At 44.1% G+C, this 18,728-nt stretch overlaps 12 protein-coding genes across 12 annotated transcripts; 6 read left to right on the top strand and 6 right to left on the bottom strand. All coding sequences in view use genetic code 12, as the record gives it.

Moving 5' to 3' along the window:
• Window positions 1-12: 12 nt before the first annotated feature.
• On the top strand, window positions 13-981 carry PGUG_03577 (thiosulfate sulfurtransferase; the record flags this gene model as incomplete). The annotated part of the gene is made up of 1 exon (XM_001484146.1): window positions 13-981. The coding sequence occupies one exon, from the start codon at window positions 13-15 to the stop codon at window positions 979-981; it is 969 nt and encodes a 322-aa protein (XP_001484196.1).
• Window positions 978-2,501, bottom strand: PGUG_03576 (uncharacterized protein; the record flags this gene model as incomplete). Its single annotated transcript, XM_001484145.1, has 1 exon — window positions 978-2,501. One exon carries the CDS (start codon window positions 2,499-2,501, stop codon window positions 978-980), a length of 1,524 nt encoding a protein of 507 aa, XP_001484195.2.
• Window positions 2,502-2,583: 82 nt separating this feature from the next.
• IST1 (Ist1p) lies at window positions 2,584-3,318 on the bottom strand (the record flags this gene model as incomplete). The annotated part of the gene is made up of 1 exon (XM_001484144.1): window positions 2,584-3,318. The coding sequence occupies one exon, from the start codon at window positions 3,316-3,318 to the stop codon at window positions 2,584-2,586; it is 735 nt and encodes a 244-aa protein (XP_001484194.2).
• A 158-nt stretch (window positions 3,319-3,476) lies between these two features.
• On the bottom strand, window positions 3,477-5,393 carry HRK1 (putative serine/threonine protein kinase; the record flags this gene model as incomplete). Its single annotated transcript, XM_001484143.1, has 1 exon — window positions 3,477-5,393. The coding sequence occupies one exon, from the start codon at window positions 5,391-5,393 to the stop codon at window positions 3,477-3,479; it is 1,917 nt and encodes a 638-aa protein (XP_001484193.2).
• Window positions 5,394-6,121: 728 nt separating this feature from the next.
• SOF1 (rRNA-processing protein) lies at window positions 6,122-7,507 on the bottom strand (the record flags this gene model as incomplete). Its single annotated transcript, XM_001484142.1, has 1 exon — window positions 6,122-7,507. One exon carries the CDS (start codon window positions 7,505-7,507, stop codon window positions 6,122-6,124), a length of 1,386 nt encoding a protein of 461 aa, XP_001484192.2.
• Window positions 7,508-7,702: 195 nt separating this feature from the next.
• On the bottom strand, window positions 7,703-8,707 carry PGUG_03572 (phosphatase; the record flags this gene model as incomplete). Its single annotated transcript, XM_001484141.1, has 1 exon — window positions 7,703-8,707. One exon carries the CDS (start codon window positions 8,705-8,707, stop codon window positions 7,703-7,705), a length of 1,005 nt encoding a protein of 334 aa, XP_001484191.2.
• Window positions 8,708-10,137: 1,430 nt separating this feature from the next.
• On the top strand, window positions 10,138-11,961 carry PGUG_03571 (uncharacterized protein; the record flags this gene model as incomplete). Its single annotated transcript, XM_001484140.1, has 1 exon — window positions 10,138-11,961. The coding sequence occupies one exon, from the start codon at window positions 10,138-10,140 to the stop codon at window positions 11,959-11,961; it is 1,824 nt and encodes a 607-aa protein (XP_001484190.2).
• Window positions 11,962-12,130: 169 nt separating this feature from the next.
• On the top strand, window positions 12,131-13,066 carry SOL1 (Sol1p; the record flags this gene model as incomplete). Its single annotated transcript, XM_001484139.1, has 1 exon — window positions 12,131-13,066. The coding sequence occupies one exon, from the start codon at window positions 12,131-12,133 to the stop codon at window positions 13,064-13,066; it is 936 nt and encodes a 311-aa protein (XP_001484189.2).
• A 143-nt stretch (window positions 13,067-13,209) lies between these two features.
• Window positions 13,210-14,688, top strand: PGUG_03569 (cleavage polyadenylation factor subunit; the record flags this gene model as incomplete). The annotated part of the gene is made up of 1 exon (XM_001484138.1): window positions 13,210-14,688. One exon carries the CDS (start codon window positions 13,210-13,212, stop codon window positions 14,686-14,688), a length of 1,479 nt encoding a protein of 492 aa, XP_001484188.2.
• A 28-nt stretch (window positions 14,689-14,716) lies between these two features.
• On the bottom strand, window positions 14,717-16,039 carry PGUG_03568 (peptidylprolyl isomerase; the record flags this gene model as incomplete). Its single annotated transcript, XM_001484136.1, has 1 exon — window positions 14,717-16,039. The coding sequence occupies one exon, from the start codon at window positions 16,037-16,039 to the stop codon at window positions 14,717-14,719; it is 1,323 nt and encodes a 440-aa protein (XP_001484186.2).
• On the top strand, window positions 15,891-17,063 carry PGUG_03567 (uncharacterized protein; the record flags this gene model as incomplete). The annotated part of the gene is made up of 1 exon (XM_001484137.1): window positions 15,891-17,063. The coding sequence occupies one exon, from the start codon at window positions 15,891-15,893 to the stop codon at window positions 17,061-17,063; it is 1,173 nt and encodes a 390-aa protein (XP_001484187.2).
• Window positions 17,064-17,170: 107 nt separating this feature from the next.
• On the top strand, window positions 17,171-18,691 carry ESA1 (NuA4 histone acetyltransferase complex catalytic subunit; the record flags this gene model as incomplete). Its single annotated transcript, XM_001484135.1, has 1 exon — window positions 17,171-18,691. The coding sequence occupies one exon, from the start codon at window positions 17,171-17,173 to the stop codon at window positions 18,689-18,691; it is 1,521 nt and encodes a 506-aa protein (XP_001484185.2).
• Window positions 18,692-18,728: the final 37 nt, after the last annotated feature.

Below are 18,728 nucleotides of genomic sequence, written 5' to 3'. Positions count from 1 at the left end.
TGATAATCTCAAATGCGGAATCGGAGTTTTGTATTCACCAAAATGTCGAAACAACTTTTGTCCACCGTCACTCCCTCGGCATTCAGAGCATTACTTTCCAGCTCTGTAGAAGGTGCTAAGGTTGTTCCCTTGGACGCAACATGGTATATGCCCAACTCACCCCACAATGGTAGAAAACAGTTCTTGGAAGAGCAGCGAATGAAGGGAGCCGCTTTCTTTGATTTAGACAAAGTGGCGCTTCCAGACTCAAAGTACCCCCACATGCTCCCTCCACAATCGGTATACATTCAGGAAATGTCCAAATTGGGCATCAAAAATTCCGATACCGTTGTGGTTTACGACAAATCAGGTATATTTTCGGGTCCTCGAGTAGCATGGACTTTATCACTTTACGGCCACAAGAAGGTTTATTTGATGGATAACTATCTAACTTACAAGAAGGCCGAGTATCCTTTGGACAATACACCGGTGACGGACGTGGGTGTGCCAGGTGCTTCCACTTCGTCATACTCAGCACTTTCAGATGAAGAGTTCAAAACCAAATACAGCCAACAGGTGATTGAGTATGAGGAATTGTTGGAGCTTGTTAAATCAGGACAACTTGCAAAGGATTACTTTGTCTTTGACGCGAGATCAAAAGGCCGTTTTGACGGTACAGATCCAGAACCTAGACCCGGTCTTTCTTCGGGGCATGTTCCTTCTGCTCTCTCGCTCCCATTTGGCAAGGTTCTAAATGAAGACAAGACATACAAGTCCGGTGAAGAGTTGCAAGCGCTTCTCCAGAGCGAGTATGGAATTGACTTGAAAAACTCCCAAAGCAAGAAAGGAATCATAGTGATGTGTGGAACAGGTGTAACTGCTGTCATCTTGAAACTAGCGCTAGAAATCGTATTAGGCACAAAATTACCAATTCGAGTCTATGATGGAAGCTGGACCGAGTGGGCTCAAAGAGCACCATCGAACTTCATTGAAAAAGTTTAACTCCAAAGACGAACGGTGTTATCTGTACCTCCACTCACAAATACACATCTCATACGACTCTCTATATCTTGCAAGATGTCTTCATTCGTCGTATCCTTTGGCTCACTCAATGGAGCCGCGTTGATATCGTTGACGAAGCCTTCGTGTTTCATGAGCTTCTTTACTTCGGTTACTCGGCCACCAGTGGCGAGTGTCGAAAGATCCCAAACTCTTATAGATTTATCGTCGCCTGCGCTGAATATAAACCGCCCATTAGGGTGCACTTGTAGTGTCTTCACCCACGACTGATGGCCTGTCAAGTCGGCTATATGCCAGCCTTGTGAGTTATTGGTTGCAGCAGGTAGTGGGTGGGCGTTAGGTCTCACGACTGCCGGAGGCATGAGCCAGAGTTTAACAATGTTGTCCCTTCCAGCGGAAACACAGTATTTGTAACCTAAAACATCGTCATATATGGGCGCAGAAACGAGTTCAGGCGGCATAGAAGGAAATCTGTCGGAGTTTTCCTTCAAATATTTGTCGATATGAGCATTGGAATGCATAGGTAAAAATCTCACCAGCTCAATAACATGCGAGTGTCCAACCAAAAGACATAAGCCAGTACCTGAGTCGGCGTGTGATAACCTTACAGATTGGTCGTTCGAGCACGTTAGTATAAAGTCGCCGAGCGACTTCTGCTTGGCCGCAATAACATCCAAGTCTCTCACCCAGTCACTATGGCCAATAAAGGTTCTTGTGCAGTAGCCATTGGTGGAATCCCAGATTTTGGTGGTTTTATCCCGCGAAACAGAGTATAGTATTGATGGTTTCGAGGGCAGAAATGCAATTGAAGAAACGGTGTGGTCGTGGCCCGTAAGTATTCGGATTTGAGAGTTAGAATTCCCGTCCCAAATTTTAATCGAAAGATCAGACGAACATGATGCAAATATGTACAGCTTGTTGCTCGCGCCAGCCTTCACAGATAGCTCTACGGGACTGTTCAGCCATCGTATTCGATTGACCGCACGACTATGAGCTCGTATCGACTTTTCTGGGATCAGTGGATCGTCGTTGGCTATGTTCCATACTGATAAGGTGCCGTCACTGCAGCCCGCCATGATTAGTGGTAGGTATGGATGGACTGCCACAGTGTTGACTGATTGGTGTGTTTGGGTAGGAAAGGTCTTAAATACGGATGTTGGGAGCCAATTGATCTTGTCTTTACTGATTTCGGAGCCACCATTAGCATGTTTGGCTTCTATAATGGTTTTGAGGTTGGAAACTTCATCGGTCAAATCCATAATCTTCCTTTGGAGTCGTAAGACTGTAGACCATTTTTTTTCGAGATAATTGGTTGTCAAGTCTTCCGATGATGTAGGAACATCAAGAAGGTTGGCAACTTTATCAACCAAATCTTGGTGTTGTAAAACTCCGTTTTTCTCGCCATGTTCAAGATTTTCGGAATTATCACTTATGATCTTTCCAATATACTGAACTATGGCCCGATTTAGCTCCTGCTGTTGTCGGGGGCTCAATATTGACATGAATGTCACCTCTATCAAAACATCGCTAAATGCTCAACTTTGGTGCGATGCACGACATTGTGGGGATGGACTATTAGTGACATTATTTTCCTCCTTTCAATGCAGCAAATCTTGCCTTGAGCTGATCAAAGTCCTGCTGGTCTTTCTTAGCTGCCGATTGTGGTTTAGACTCGGCAATTTCGCCAATAGGATTTTCTAATTTTTTCTCGTTCTCTTTTTCCTTGAGGGCTTCTCCTCCACTTGGTTCATCATCGTCGTCGTCTTTGTCATTGACGATCATCTTGGAGTATGGCGCATCGTAGGTTCGTGCAATTTCACTCAAGTACAAGATAACAAGACTTTCTGGTGGCGGTTCAACCAGGCATCTCTTCAAAATCTTCTCAGGAACTTTTCCATTTTCGTTGTCAACGGCCGATTTAAAGTACTCGTCACCGTACCGAACATGGAACATGTCACGTAGCATTGTCATTTCTTTGAGTTCCGAATGAGGAGCAGCATAAATCACTGAACTGACAGCCTCTTCAATTCCGGGATCCACAGTCGTTCTGGTCAAGTCAGAAATCGACACAATTCTTGCTAACAAAAGTTCACAATACAATTCCATGTACTCGAGAAGCTCAACATAAACATCGTCTCTAATGATGTTTTCAACTCGGATTTCAGCACTGGTTTCTTTTCCCAATTTGAGAATATCAGCCAATTGTCTTCTTTGTTGTTTTGTAAGAGCAGTTTTCTTCTCTTGTACAAACTTGAGCTTGCTGATAGCCATCTTGAGCGTTGTTTTGATCCTGGTGGGGTTAACTGGAGGATGTGGCATTTTACTAGTGTCTGGTAATGAGAATGTCAAATGATAACGAGGCCGACTATGTGCCGGACAACACCGATGGACAGGTATAGGACTTGTGTCTATTAATTACGTATACTGCGACTATAAGTCTTCGATTGGGTTTTTCAATTGACATTACTCAATTGAGTTCATTGAGGCTCTTCATTTTCTATGACGGTGGTGTGCTCGTGTTCTGGAACACCGCGGACAAAGATTTCGTCTTCATCTTCCTCGAATCCGGCACCTTCGTTCTCACCGCTTCGTGCTACCAGCTTGAGTGTGCAGCACCGAATATCCTTGATCCATTCGTCATTCAAAATTTCCTCCAAAGAAGCACGCTTGTTCGGATCTATTTGAAGCATGCGGTGTATTATAGGTCGAGATGCATGGGGTAGTAACCGTAAAAGTCGATAAGGTCCGTGGATTTGTTTGTGTTTCTTTCTACGAGACCCTTCTTCTTCAGCAGGTGGTTCCTCCTTCTCTTCATGGTCTCGTTTATGCTCGGCGTACTTGGCTTTCATTTCGGTTTTGATTGCTTCATATTCTTTTAACTTGGCATCGATGGAAGCGATATGGGCGCGGATGGTTTCGATGGTGTATGTGGTTGGTAATGGAGAATTTCCGTCCCCAGCGTTGGCGTGCTTCTCGTCTGGGGTCTGTTCTCGGTCGTCGTCTTCCGTAGGAGGTTCGGATTCTTCCATATTCTTGTCGCCGGTTTCGTTGCTTTCTTCTTCGCGCTGCTTCAACATATTTTTCAACCGACGCTGTTGAAGTAGCAACTTGTGGCACTCGTTGCTCAAGGCGTAGTCATGCCAGCTGTCGTCCTTCATCGAGTAGAGCCTGAAAGAATTGTCCTTTTCTGAGTTGGGAATTTTCCAAGGAAACCTCTTGAGTGTCATACAGCAGTAAATTATGGCAATGGACCAAAGGTCAACCGGCTGAGGACTATATGAATTGGGGGATTTGAGTACCTCGGGTGCAAGATAAGGATCCGAACCCACGATTCCATGGGCAGGATGGACGGTATCTTTACCTCCATGTTGGTCGTATGGGTACTTGAAAATGACCGCACTTCCAAAATCGATAATCTTCAAAATACCTTCATCCGACAATACACAGTTATCGAGCTTCAAGTCACGGTGAGCAAGCCCCAAACTGTGCAAGTAAGAAACTCCCTCGATGATTTGTTTCATGCAACAATTGATCTCGGCACGAGACATACGTCCACTCATAACAACGGCAAAGAAGTCTATTGGGGCATACTCCATGATTTCAAAGTATCGGTTATTCTCCAAGAGAATGTCAATGGTTTTGATGATGTTGGGATGACGGAGGGTGGACCCAATGCAATATTCGGCCGTGCACTTACGGGTATAATCCTTCATAGATTCGGTACTACGGCGAGGCCGAAATTCTTTAACGGCAAACGTTCGTCCATCAGAAGGTCTGACAATCAATTTGACCGAGCCTCCCGCTCCAGAACCAAGTTCCTTTCCCACCTTACCGTATTTTTTCACAAGATGCGATTCGTCATCCGTCAACGGATCCTTATTGCTGGACGTCACTGCACTGTGTAAGAGTTGCGACGACGTCTGGCTGATGAGATTGGCTAGCGAAGCATGCAGTTGTGAGCCGTGGGCAATATGGTTGGGTTGGCCCGCACCGGCGAGAGTGGGAGGTGAGTGTATTTTGTTATCGTAAGTTTTTGTTGGAGCTTTCTTTGCCGGCTTGAAAAAACGCTTGAGTTCCACCATAGACGATGACTTGGAAGGTGGACCATTATGGTTGGGAGATCCAGGAGATTGCGCTGCCAGAGTCGCTGGAGATGGACCAATTCCAGGACCGGTTCCATTTGCCCCACCGCCATGATTAACGTGCCCATGGGCCATATCCAGTGAGTTCGTAAGCGTAGGCGACGTTAGCAGTTCGCCTGACTCGTGGCGGCCGATATGGAACCCCAAAAACTTGCGGCCGTGCGTCAGCTGATTGGACAACTCTGGACCTAGTTCGTCATCACCGGACTGGTGTTTGAAAGAAAAAAGTTTGAGCTTGTGCTTGTCCGGCATGGCCCTCTTGTAGCAGACTTTGCACCCTAAACCGTCTTTTTTGTGTTTATAGGTATTCTACACTTGCTGACAGGGTTTAGGAAACGAGTGTCGGGTGAGGCATGGAGGTGCAATGCTGGTGCACTGGCGGTGCTTTCACGGCAGACCAAACCATTGGAAAAGAACAACTGCAATGGAGTCAAGAAGGTGATACTACTCAAAAGCTGTTCGAAAAAGGGCTACATGGTATGAACGTTACAAGAAATGGGCATTGATATATGGGTGCAAATTGGCCGTTGGATTCGCCGCGGCGCTATTGGCTCATTGACAGTTGCGCGGGGCTGAGGTTCGGCATCTGCGGCGGATGCAGGGCTCGGGCAGACTGAAATGGAAATTGTAAAAGTGGAGTCCAATGGTGAGGGTCGAAGAACTCCCAAATGCTCATCGTTATTATCTTCTTCCTCTTTTTCTTCACATTGGTTTTCGAAATCAGCTTTTCAATTGTAGCTTCTTCAAAGTCGAGTGTCAATACTGAATCTTTAATCGTTGAATTCTTTGTTCTTCTGGAACTTAAAAATTCTTCATATTCCGCTTAAATTTCAGCTTCTTGAACATTCTGCTTGAACTTTGCTTCTTCGATAGTCCGCTGAATTTAGCTTCTTCACATTCTGCTTAAATTTTAGCATCTTCATGTTTCGCTGAATTTCAGCTCAACATTCATGTCTCAAATTCAACCAATTCTCTTCATCCTACTTTTCTCCATCATCCTTGATCGCCGTGCCTCTTACATGCTTGCGTCTTTCAGGAATGTACGGCTTGGATCCAGGCCGAGAGTGTCTTCTATCGTTATCTTCTCTTCTCTTCAAAGCCTCTAATTCCACCCTCTTGATCTCACCTGCCTTCTTCACCACCGTAGGCAAGTGACGGTGTCTCGCAATACGCTTGATTTCAGGCATATGCTTGAATCTTTCCTTTAAGGCTGCATCGTATTCAAGCTTAGACCGGTGTCTAGCCGACTTGATAGCCAGTCTATCTGAGGCATTGGTTCGCCATACTCTAACATTGGTATCGTCAGACCCTGACAATATGTACCGAGCATCAGTGGTGTAGCTAACTGAAAAAATATGCTGCATTCTCTTGGTGTGGTAGATCTCTCTCAGATGTCCTTCTCTGGTTCTGAAGATACGAAGTGTCTTGTCGTAGGATCCGGTAACCACCTCCTCACCAGTAGGAGAGAAGTCAACGTCCATCACTGCAGAAACATGATTCTTGTACACATTAAGGGATCGATCGAGTTTTCTCATGTCCCACAAGTAGGCGTTATGGTCTTCGTTAGCACTGGCAAAATTGAATGCCTCCATTGGATTCCAAGAAAGAGCATTTGTCCGCATGCTAGTGACCACCTTTTGTATGGCGGTATTGGTTCTGATATCATATAATACAATCGAATTGTCCGACCCGCACGATGCTATAATGTTGGTTTGAGTGCGGTTGAACTTGACAGAATTGACGTTATCGGCACCCCAACTAAGATTCAGAATATAGTTGTTTCTGTTGACATCCCAAAGCTGAATCAGTGCTCCTCCGGTAACAAACACCGGATCTTCTCGATGGTGATCTAAACCTTTGAGAGAATGCTCAGCTAAGTATGTCTTGACGAGCCCTTGACCCTGATTGTAAACTTCATTGTCATCATTTCCCTCAAAATCGGTAGACTTGACACTCCACATCTTGATAGTTTTGTCGTCTCCACACGAGATCATCGTAGAAGTCCCAGGAGTTACACATAGTCCACTAACCATGCCTCTATGAGCCCTAAAACTAGCAGTTTCTTGTCGCAGCGACATGTCCCAATACTTTATTACACCATCTCCCGATCCAGTGGCGACCTGGTTGGTGGTAGCAAAGTTTCTGGCAATGCAATATATTCCATCCCGGTGTCCATTTCCCAATTGGCCCACAAAAGGCTGAGCAAACATCCTCTCCATTTTTGTCGCGGTGAGTGCTTTTGTATATTCTCTTGCTCTTTCAAAAGGATGGAGAGCAGGATTCAAGTTCCGCGGGAGAGCAGACTCTTGTGTGTTTCTTACAGGCACATATGTGTCCGAAGACCTGTTTATGGTCTTTACTTTCATGGTGGTTACAAGAGCGAAGAATCCAAAATTCAATGCGATGCGATGCCCCAAAATTGTCTGCAGTACGTCTATTAAAATTAGGTGTTAAGGTACCGTTCTATCTAGGATGTAATAGCAATTCCGCCTTCTATAGGAATGATTGGGAATCTAGGGATCATTTGAGTGTAGGTTCCCAAGCCTAAGTCCTGCTTAAGTCTACTGGGTGATATCTAGAACGAGTCCCACATCATCAACATTAGGCTTGGAGATATCTTCCAAGAATGGTAATAAATCAATCAATTCGTTGTCATGCGTATCGCTGAACCAACTGGAGATTGGAATAGAATGTTGGGGATGAAAGATGTACGAAGCAGGCGAATTATCAATGATTATCGACTCACTCAAAGGCCGGCCAATCTGGGATAAGTTCTTGATGAAATTGCCTTGATAAATGTAGCAAGAGTCACGGAAAAGACGATGGTGAACAGACTTGTGAATATCCAATTTGTCCAAAAGTGGATTTCCATACTTCAGAACTGAAGCCGTAAAAACAACCACTTCAAACCACTGGCCCACTTTCTTGAGAAACTCGTCTACACCAGGCCGCTTTATCACATAAACATGCTGTATCTGATTGTCAATCTCCACTGGGATGACAAAATCTGCTGTTCTCAAGTACTTGAAGGACGAATGGACCAAGGTCTCATCCAAATCAAGAATGAGACATTTCTTTCCTTTGAACTCTTTGGGCTGGATACCCAAAAGCCATCCGGATTCCTCGTCGTATTTTTGCCCTTCTTGCATTTTGGTGAGGTCCATAAACGAGCTCAGGTCGTCGGTCTGACCTTCAACGTTTATATCGTCGGACTCGTCAGTCTTATTGCCCACATCAGCAACAGTCTTGTTGGTACCTATAGGAGTGTTAGGGTTGGATTCGTTCGTATTAGCCATGGTGTCGGTATCATTGACTGAATGCTCCTCCTTCAGGATATCAACTTGATGCTTGCCGTTTTCTGTCGCCAGAGTCGGCTTTGTGCTAGTGGTGTTCTTAGCTGTTGTTCCCAGGCTATTCTTCGACCTTCGGGGCGACGGGGACTTCCCCGAATTGGAATTGGTGTCTGTCACGTTGGACTTGCGGGACGATTGCCGGTGGTATCGGTCGTCTGTGTCGTCTTTTGTGTCAACCGAGCAGCAGAAGAACGATGAGAGAAGTTTATCCATCGCGGTCGCGGCTCAATTTGACTTTGTGGGAGAGGGAGGGAGTGAGTACAAATGCAAAATGTAACTCTGTGTGCACAAACAAGGTACTAATCAGTTTTTATCGTATAATCAATCGATGCCGTGGCCAGTACTGGTACCTATTGCTCAATACAAGGGTGGACCAGTCAACAGTATTGGTTGGAATTCGATATCTTTACAATAAGTTCAACCTCACAAACGGCTGGTTCTCACGCTGTGTTCGGCAAATTAATCCGAGGTTCTAGTTCTGAAGTTTTCGGTGGTAAATGCACAACACAGTTCTTGTTGCTCCTGGTACAGTATGCTGCGGTCGTCTAGGGGTCCCAAACGGGCTCAAAAGTTTATTAGAACTTGACGACTCAAACCTCTTGCGGTTGTTTGGGATAGTGAATTTTTTGTCGGTTCATATGTTGGTGGGTGTTTGGGTGTGACACCCGGTGCGAAACACCCGGCTGCTATGCCCGAGGCTTATGCTACATGGTCAATGGAGCTACAAGAGGCGGAATTTTCTCAGAGAAATTTGTTTAATTTTAATAGGAACATGAGTTTAGATGTTGTATTTTTGGATGATATATCATAGTTTTTCACCCACAAGGTGACGAAGTTGATTTTTCGTAGTCGTTGCTGCAGCCGCACACTTGGAGTTTCCCAATCCAAAAAGCATATTGGCGGAGGGACACTAAAGATTTGAAAAAGAACGCAAAGATTGCTCAATTCTTAGGGTTACTAACCACAATTATTAATCACCATGAGCAATATTATTATCTAAGATAATATTCGTCCAAAGTGACGGTGACGTTTAGTGCTTACATATGAGCCAAGAAAATGCTGCATTGGGGGTCTAATAGTACAGCCGCGCAGATAAGAGAGTACAACTACGGAGGTGCCATCAACTCAAATAAGCTAGGTCATCAGCCCAATATGCATTTTTGGTGGTAAACTAAAAGTTGATGAGATTATTTCTGACTCTCTTACCGAGCTCTTTGTCGCTATTTTCCGTGAAATTTCCCCACAAAATTTAGCGGTGCGACTTCCGGAAATTCTCCTAATAAGGTTATATCTTGACCTTTTTCATCGGCAAGTTCCCACCACCACCATTTGCAGTCCTTCCCCACATTTCACCACCCAAGTATTCCAAACATCCACCTCTTCCTTCTTCCGTGGCCATTCAGCAATCCCCGCTTCAACCCCTCGTCTAGATAAGAACTGCACACAGCCAATAGCTCTCCTTTAATTCGGAGATGCTATCGCCGACCCCGTTTCTAAAACGGGTTAGGGCTCCGACCTCTTATTCTTTCCGTTCGGCTTGTAGTTGCTGCATTGATAATTGAGCCTCGTTGGTAAACCTCTTCCTGTATGCAGTGAAATGTTCTCTTGATGATGACTAAGAGGATACTTGGCAATGTACCATTATGGAGGTCCAGTTTCTTCACCAATATCTACCGCAGCTCCCAGAACAGTTGATTGGCGAGATAATACAATATTTGGACTCGGACCATATTCAATTCCTTTTGAAAGTTGCCAATCTTCGTCAAACGATTATTAATGAGGTTTATGCTCGCGAAGTTCATTTCGTCTTGTCTCCCACCAGACGACCTCATCCTTGCAGTTCCCGTTCTGACCTTATAGATTTCACCACATTTGCCGATGCTGATGACTTTTTGTTGGAAAACCCCGATATAAATCCTCGTACCGTGGCTGTAATTACCCATGGAGATTTTTCATCATTGCGATCTCTTTTTGAAAAACATGCTGAGCGGTTTGAAAAACATATCCAGCGTGTAGAGGTGCTAATAGAAAGCTACAACTTGACTTCTGAAGAGTTGGACTTTGTTCTTTCCATTCCTCACTTAACAAAGTTGCAGGTTGGTGGCATAACCTTGGGTCTGTGCGGAGACTCATTGGCACAAAATCTCCAAAAATGTATATCTCTAGACCAATTGGTTATTTTGGGGCACCAGATCAGGGATTGGTCTCGTGTTGTGTTTCCTTTGTCCGTGACAGTCTTAGACATTTCATGGAACCCAAATACTGATATCAGTACTATGACATTTCCTCCCCACATTAGAGACTTATTCTTAAATCGATCAGGAATCGATGACAATTTGTTAGTGTCGATGAAGTTTCCCAAGTCTCTCAAAACCCTTCAATTGACTCATAACAAGTTGAAAGAATTGAGTGTGTCTCATTTACCACCTAGCTTGGAAACTTTGGACCTTTCCAGTAACACCATTAGCAACATAGTTGGGTCGTGGCCGCCCTATTTGAAAACAATCTTACTCCATGGCAACGCTTTGAACGATAAATCATTTGATTCTATGGCTTCTTGGCCTCAGAATCTTCAAAGATTAAGGCTAGACGTTAACCAAATCCACTTTTTGAGTTCCTTAAAGTCACTTCCCGCCGACTTGCATTACCTCGATCTTTCACAAAACCACTTTACTCGACTCGAGGTTGCAAATTCTGCGCCTTACCCATACTTTGTCTTTCCTAGGAACTTGAAAACATTGTTTTTGACTGGAAATGACAGGTTCAAGTACACCAATCTGGTCAACCGCATCGAATTTCCGTCTACTCTTACCAAGCTCAATATGGACGGATGTAATATAAGTAGCTTGGAGCACTTCAAATTTCCGGAAAACTTGACAAGTCTTTCAATCTCGGGAAATCGCATAGACAATATTTGTACATATAACGGAAATGGGGTAGATTGGACCCAGCTTAATCATCTCCTGAAATTGGAATTGGTCTACAATCGCATAAAAACACTTCAAGAATGGGTGCCACCAAAAAACTTGCAATCGCTCAATTTGAGTGAAAACAATTTAACAGAACTCAATTCAGTTAAAACCCCATTGTTTCAGGGCTTAGACGTTTCTTTAACATCACTAGTTTTGGATGAGAATTACATTTCCCGTATTGGTGACGTCAAGTTTCCTCGTTCACTCCAAACCATTTCCCTTGAAAACAATCTACTCACAGGACTGCTAAACTTGACACCCTTCTCAGGTATAAGAGAGGTGTTTCTTAAGGGAAATACTATAACAGGAATACTTTGCGACCGACTTCCAGGCACTGCTAAAATTACCACACTTGATCTAACACAAAATGAGATTTTACGAACCTCCAAGGACAAAGAGAAGGTCAACGAGTTTTTTGAGACGCTTGAAAAGTGTTTTGGAAAAGCGGTAGTACGGCGAAAGTTCAACCTCAATAGCGTACATACATTCCAATAGAGTCAATTTTCGCAGCCATCGCAACCGTCCTGTATACATTGTCGCAAAAGTGTCGCACCCTTTTTTAATTTAAAAAAATAGACGCGTGCGAAACTCAGCCAGCCATTGGATCAGTGCATAATTTTGCTAATATCCTGCTGACTCGAGATCTTAATCTAAGCTAGGCACGATGAATCCATTCATAGAACCCCAAACTCCTCCACGGAGTTCCAAAAATAGACCACAGGTTCACATCTCAGATATCTCATGTTCCACTCAGGAGACGTTGTTTCCACAAACCCCCAATAAAAAAGAGAAAAGTCACTTGCAAACTCCCAGTACACTGTCACACTCAAAGCGAGTGCGCAACTTTCTACAAACTCCATCATCCGTGCAAAAGTCAAACGGAAATTTTTTAGCCAGCCCGGATCCAACGCCCTACAAGTCGCCCAGAAAGACCCATCGTAGGCGGAAGAGTCATGTATCAGAAGCTGAGGTGGGACTCTTTGAAACACCTGCTCGCGATTCATCCTTTGGGTTGTTTTTGCCCACGCCTTCAACCGTAGGATCAGGCAGAAAATCAGGAACTGCGCGGCCTCATCTCAAGCCTCCGCCAGTGTCAATTGAAGCAATTGCTGCGTTGAATGATAATTTGCATTTTGAGGACGATTCCGATGATGCAACCACTACGCAGTACTCAGACGTCTTTTCTCTGCCTCCCAAGCAGGCCTCGTTCATCTTCTCGTCGAACTTGAAAGCACAACCCAAGATGGCTTACGAACCCGAGTCTCCATCCAAAGGACACCGCAAGATGCCCATGACGCCACGCAAGCAGATGATAGACGATGAGCTCATCAATGAATGGCACGGAAAATCGAGAAATGACACTTTTATTGCAGACGAAGTAGAGGTAAATGAGCTTCGAGCACAGCGCAAAGAGCTAACAAATCCATTTGTCTCGGTCCCTGGGTCAAGTTCCCGACTGACTCATGTGCCCAAGTCTGATGTGGACTACAGTACCCATGCTGAATACATCAACTCGAGAACTGGAGAGAAGAAGGTGGTGGAGTTGCTGGAGAGACAACGCCAAATTCGCCCTAAAAAGCTTGACTTCTCAAGTGTGTAGGGCCACAGAATTAATAGGATAAAGCAGGCTTTATTATGACTTCCAACAAACTTGTAGCAGACGTAGTGGTGTTCTTCTTCATCGCCGTCTATATGCCGGCCGCGATGTCGCTTGTTGCGAATTCGACTTGATTCTCACTAACCATGTCTATTCCTGGGTTTGGTGGAGATGAAAATCCTGTAGAAGATCTCTCGGAAACCAATGCCACCACCTTTCACTTGGAAGGTAAGTCCGAGTGGAGGTTTGAGGTTCCTTTCAAGACCATTTTAAGCCTCAAAGTGACTGAAGGCGTGGGTGAAATATTTGGAACCGAACTTCCCCTAAATGTACCCGTTCAATTAACGGGGGTTAAGTATGCCTTATATGCTCCTTTACCCGAGGGATGTACAGTGGAGTACTCTACGCGGATCAATAGAGACCAAGCTCCAGGTAGTAGCGACAGTACTGATATCAGCGAGTACATTAGTGAAGACACTCCAATGAATCAGTATATAAATTTGCATATGGCGCTCGAAAGTTATCGCCAGGAAACAGCAGACTACAACTATTTGAATCCTAGTTCACCGAGGTCAGGACCTAGAGTGCTTATATTGGGAAACAGGTCAGCTGGTAAAACGGCCTTGGCGAGAATATTGTCATCGTATGCTTACAAAATGGACCACCATCCAGTGTTGGTGAACCTCAATCCCCGAGACGGTGTTTTTTCTCTTCCTGGATCGTTGACTGCAACGCCCATTAGTGACACTTTTGACTTGGAAAGTGCCAATGGTTATGGAGGAACTACAACTTCTGGTTCTGCCGTCCATAATCCCAAACAACCAGTGGTGAAAAACTTTGGCTTTCTCTCGCCCACCGATAACTTGGAGCTCTACAAGTACCAGGTTTCGAAATTGGGAGTTGTGGTGATGAGCCGACTCGAAGAGGATGCTGATGTTCGAAACAGTGGTGTTATAATTGATACTCCGGCATTGAACATCAAGGATATCAACGTTATAGAAAACATTGTTTCTGATTTCGAAGTCAATGTCGTTGTGGTTGTTGACAATGAACGTTTACTCATTGATTTGAGAAAGAAGTTCAAGCACAAAATTTCCAACTCACAATTGGCGATGGTGAAAATTCCGAAAAGTGGAGGAGTTGTCGAGCTTGACGATTCGTTTATTAGGCAATGCCAGGAAGAGACAATCAAGGAGTATTTTAATGGTGACAGAAAAACGCCGTTATCTCCATTCAAGACTGAAGTTGACGTAAAGGACTTTAGGTACTTCAAAGGAGTATTGAGTCTGGATTTCAATCCGAGCCTTTCATTTTTACCCTCAGGAGATTCATACACTACAGACGATATGGATGAAGATCGAAAGAAAGATGAAAATTCTATGGACAAGTTTTACACGGCTCTTGAGGACCCCGATGCTTCTAAGCTAGAAAACTTGATCATTGCAATTACCCAATTACCTCAAAATAACAAGCAACCAAAAGATCTCTTGAACACTTGTGTTCTTGGCTACATTCATGTTTCTCGGGTTGACGAGGCTCGCGGCAAAATGAAGGTGCTTTCTCCCATGGTGGCTGCCATTCCCAGAAATATATTGCTAGTCACTACAATTGGCTACACTGAGTAAATAATGATGATTGTAATATATAGTAACTTTAGTCAAATGGTACGGGTCTGGGCTTATTCGACTCAGCAGCAGCATATGCGCTGGGAAGTCTTATGCCACAGCAATCTCCCCAAGTATTCGCAGCGTCGTAGGTGTGAACATGGCCGTGTTCGTCTTCCGCAACCTCACTGGTTTCAATTCCATCAGGGCATTTGATGAGCTCCCCAAACATAAGATGTTGCATAATGGGGAGTTTCCCCAACACATCGGCTTCGTACAGTTTCACCATGCCTTCTTTTATCTTTTTCCACGATTTCGCAGCCAGTATATCGTCAAGCATTGGTGAGTGCATTCTGAGAGACAATTTCTGGCCCCCATTCATAGGATTGGATTTGATAACATTGACGAACTGAACGCATTCAAGATACATATACTTGGTGTATAGTTCCTCCACGAGTTCTTCGTTATGAATCAGCTTTGGCTTCATATATGGGTGTGGTGCAAGCTGAGAAGCACCGAACAAAAATGGAAGAAAGTGATAGTCATCGAGACCCCATTTTCCATGAGATCCAGCGGGCTCTAGCCAGTACTCTTTCTGAAGATGTCTCATCACTGCAATGTAGCGAGTGAACACTTTTAATATCAATGCTGAATAGTCTGCTTCTTGAAGTATTCCTAGCTTATCAAGACAGAAAAGAAAGCAAATGAAGTTCAACTCGTGACCAGATCCATAGTCTATTCGCGTTCTGTTTCCAAAAGACTCTGTTAAGTATGTTTGTAGTTCAATCAAATTCTGGGGTTCAATTGTAGATGACAACTCGGTGATTATTTCAGCTGAATGGTCCTTGACATCATCGTAAAAGTCTCGAAACTCAACTTTTCCAAACCTTGACGAGTTCTTGTCTTGCTGAACTGGATTCCTGTTCGCAATGCTCTCTATATGATCAACCAACTTTTGGAGCTTCGTTACAATGGAGCTTTCCTTAACTTCCGCATCATTTGTCAAGCCATAAACCAGCTCTTGAAGCACTTTTATAAAGGTTAATAGCTCAGTAAACGTTTGAGATTGTTTCCAAATTTCCAAATCTTTTTGTGTGGTGATTCTACGGGTTGGTGCCAGCATCGTTGTAGAATGCAATGTAATTTGATCGTGTAGAACGTAAATGTAATCTGATCGCGCGCGAAATATTTCTGATATAGTTGCAAGTGGAAATTCTGCCACGATGAGTTTGGCAACTGCTGGCAGGTTGTACGAGCTCTCGGCTTCCGGGGCAGCTCTAAGGAGGCAAAGGACCAACTTGGTGAAATCTATATGGCATGGAAGTACTGAAAAAGATGACGTTGCTGTCAATGCGTTATCAACGTTACCCATCCAAATGAAGTCAAAAGCCGAATTGTATGAACAAGTTCGGGTCGAAAACCCTCAGAAAAGTGGCTGGGGACTCAAACTTTCCCAGACAACAGCTTATGGTAAAGCTGTGTTTCGGTTCTACAAAGAAGGTGTACGTAACGTTTGGAACAATAAGCGAGAAATGAACCAATTAATGAAAACCGAGTTCAAGATTCAAAACCAGGTGGATAATAAGGGACAAAGTGTCAATTTGAAAGTGCCCAGCTTTTCCAAACTTGTTTTCGAGCTAACTCAAGCATTGTACATGAACAAGATCGAGAATGAACAAATTCGTTTGGCCACCAAAGGCGACGTTGTCAAAAATGACAAGGTGGATGTCGTTTACGATGAACAGCTATTCAACATATCTCGGTCTCAGTTCCAATTGATAAACAGAACCCTGAAAGATTTCATAAAACTACCTGCATTTGCTGTCATATTCATGATTTTTGTGGAAATGACCCCCATTCTTTGCTATGTATTTCCTGAAATCACTCCGCTGACGTGCGTACTTCCCTCAATTCTCCCACGCTTGTGGGACTCTAAAAGTGCCGCAAAAGTTAGACAGCTTAGGTCAGATGAAAGTAAAGTCGAAGATTGGGCGCTTGAAACGGCGTATAACATTCCATATGAGTCATTGGTACCGCTAACTGGTCAACTAGGCTTGCGCAGCAAGTACCTTCCCAGTGCATTTTATCCCGAATCATACTTGCGCAACAAGCTTCATCGGTACTACAATTATTTAGTAGTCGATAACTACTATCTAAGCGGTTTGAACGGCAACGGAAATGTGTGGGACTTGACTGATGAGGAATTGGTTCAGGCATCGCTCGAACGGTGTCTTATCTCCGACGTTGGAGCTTTCGTGAAGATTCCTCCAGAAGCTAAGGCAGCCGAGCTCAAAAAATTGCGTTTGAAGCTCCTTCGCGCTATAATTGATATGGACAACTTCAGTGTGGGTTACCTCACTGTTGGACATCTATTAGGCGAAATTGAGTCTTCTTAGGTCCCCAAACGTCCTACTTGTATATAGAGGTGGCATTATAGAGTCGCGGCTTGTGTGCACTCCAGTTCATAAATTTATCAACATCAAAAAACCACTGTTCTCTCACCATGTCTGGCAACAACAAGGGTTCTACACTAGAATCGAAGAGCCCAATCAAAATCACGGGTGACTCGAAGGACGCGAGTGCCAAATATGGGCCCGGGGACATCATTCCAGGGTGCAAAGTGTATGCCCAGAAAGATGGCGAGATTCGTTTGGCAGAAATTCTTCAAGAACATGTACGTAAAGGACGCAAAGTGTACTACGTGCACTATCAGGACTTCAACAAGCGTTTGGATGAGTGGATTGGTGTGGATAAAATTGATTTTTCACGAGCCCTTATTGCACCTGAGGTCAAGGTAGATAAGAAGGAAGACGGAAAGGAGGGTAAAAACAAAGCTCTGAAGTCCAAGACGAAAAACTCAAAGACCCCTGGTCCTGGTGAACTGGTGAGTGCGAGCGCGACGCCAGAGATCAAAAATGAAGATGAGTTAGATTTGGATAACTTAAATGTTCAAGGTTTAAAACGACCTGGAGAAGAAGTAAGTCGAGAGCAGGAAATCAAAAACTTACGAACAGGTGGTTCCATGACTCAAAACCATCTGGATGTGGCTCGTGTTCGTAATGTGAACACTGTGATTCTTGGAGAGCACATTATCGAGCCATGGTACTTCTCTCCGTATCCAATCGAGCTTACAGAAGAGGACGAAATCTACATTTGTGATTTCACGTTGTCGTATTTCGGCTCCAAAAAACAGTTCGAGAGGTTCAGAACCAAATGCTCAATGAAGCATCCTCCCGGGAACGAGATCTACCGAGATTCAAAAGTCAGCTTTTGGGAAATCGATGGGCGCAGACAGAGAACTTGGTGTAGAAATCTTTGTTTGCTACTGAAATTATTTTTGGATCACAAAACACTTTACTACGATGTTGATCCTTTCTTGTTCTATGTTATGACCATCAAATCGGCCCAAGGACACCATGTCGTTGGCTATTTCTCAAAAGAAAAAGAAAGCGCAGACAACTATAACGTCGCCTGTATTCTCACGTTACCTTGCTACCAAAAGAAGGGTTATGGTAAGCTTTTGATTCAGTTTTCTTATATGCTTTCCAGAGTGGAAAACAAAATTGGTTCGCCTGAAAAACCCCTTTCAGATTTGGGTTTATTGTCGTATCGTGCGTACTGGACAGATACCCTTGTCAAGCTCATAGTTGAAAGGAACAATCCGCTGTTGTACAAGAAGAATAACCCAGCACCTGTCGCTGATGCTAAGGAGTCATCTGAAACACCACCGCCATCCAGACTGGCTCACAATGGCTCGTCAACTCCAACCAGTGAAATCACTATCGACGAGATATCCTCCATTACCTGTATGACAACGACAGATATACTACACACACTCACCACACTCCAAATTCTTCGGTACTACAAGGGACAACACATAATAGTTGTCACCGACCAGATCATGGCAATGTATGACAAGTTGATCAAGAAAGTGAAAGAGAAGAAGAAACATGAGTTGGACCCTCGCAAGTTGCAATGGCAGCCACCCTCGTTCACTGCAAACCAGTTACGTTTTGGTTGGTAGTATGCTATGATGAAGTGATGATAATAATACATATTTT

The sequence above is a fragment of the Meyerozyma guilliermondii genome, genomic scaffold (assembly GCF_000149425.1).
Source record: "Meyerozyma guilliermondii ATCC 6260 scaffold_4 genomic scaffold, whole genome shotgun sequence".
NCBI lineage: Eukaryota > Fungi > Ascomycota > Pichiomycetes > Serinales > Debaryomycetaceae > Meyerozyma > Meyerozyma guilliermondii.
This window is presented reverse-complemented; position numbering and strand designations above follow the sequence as displayed.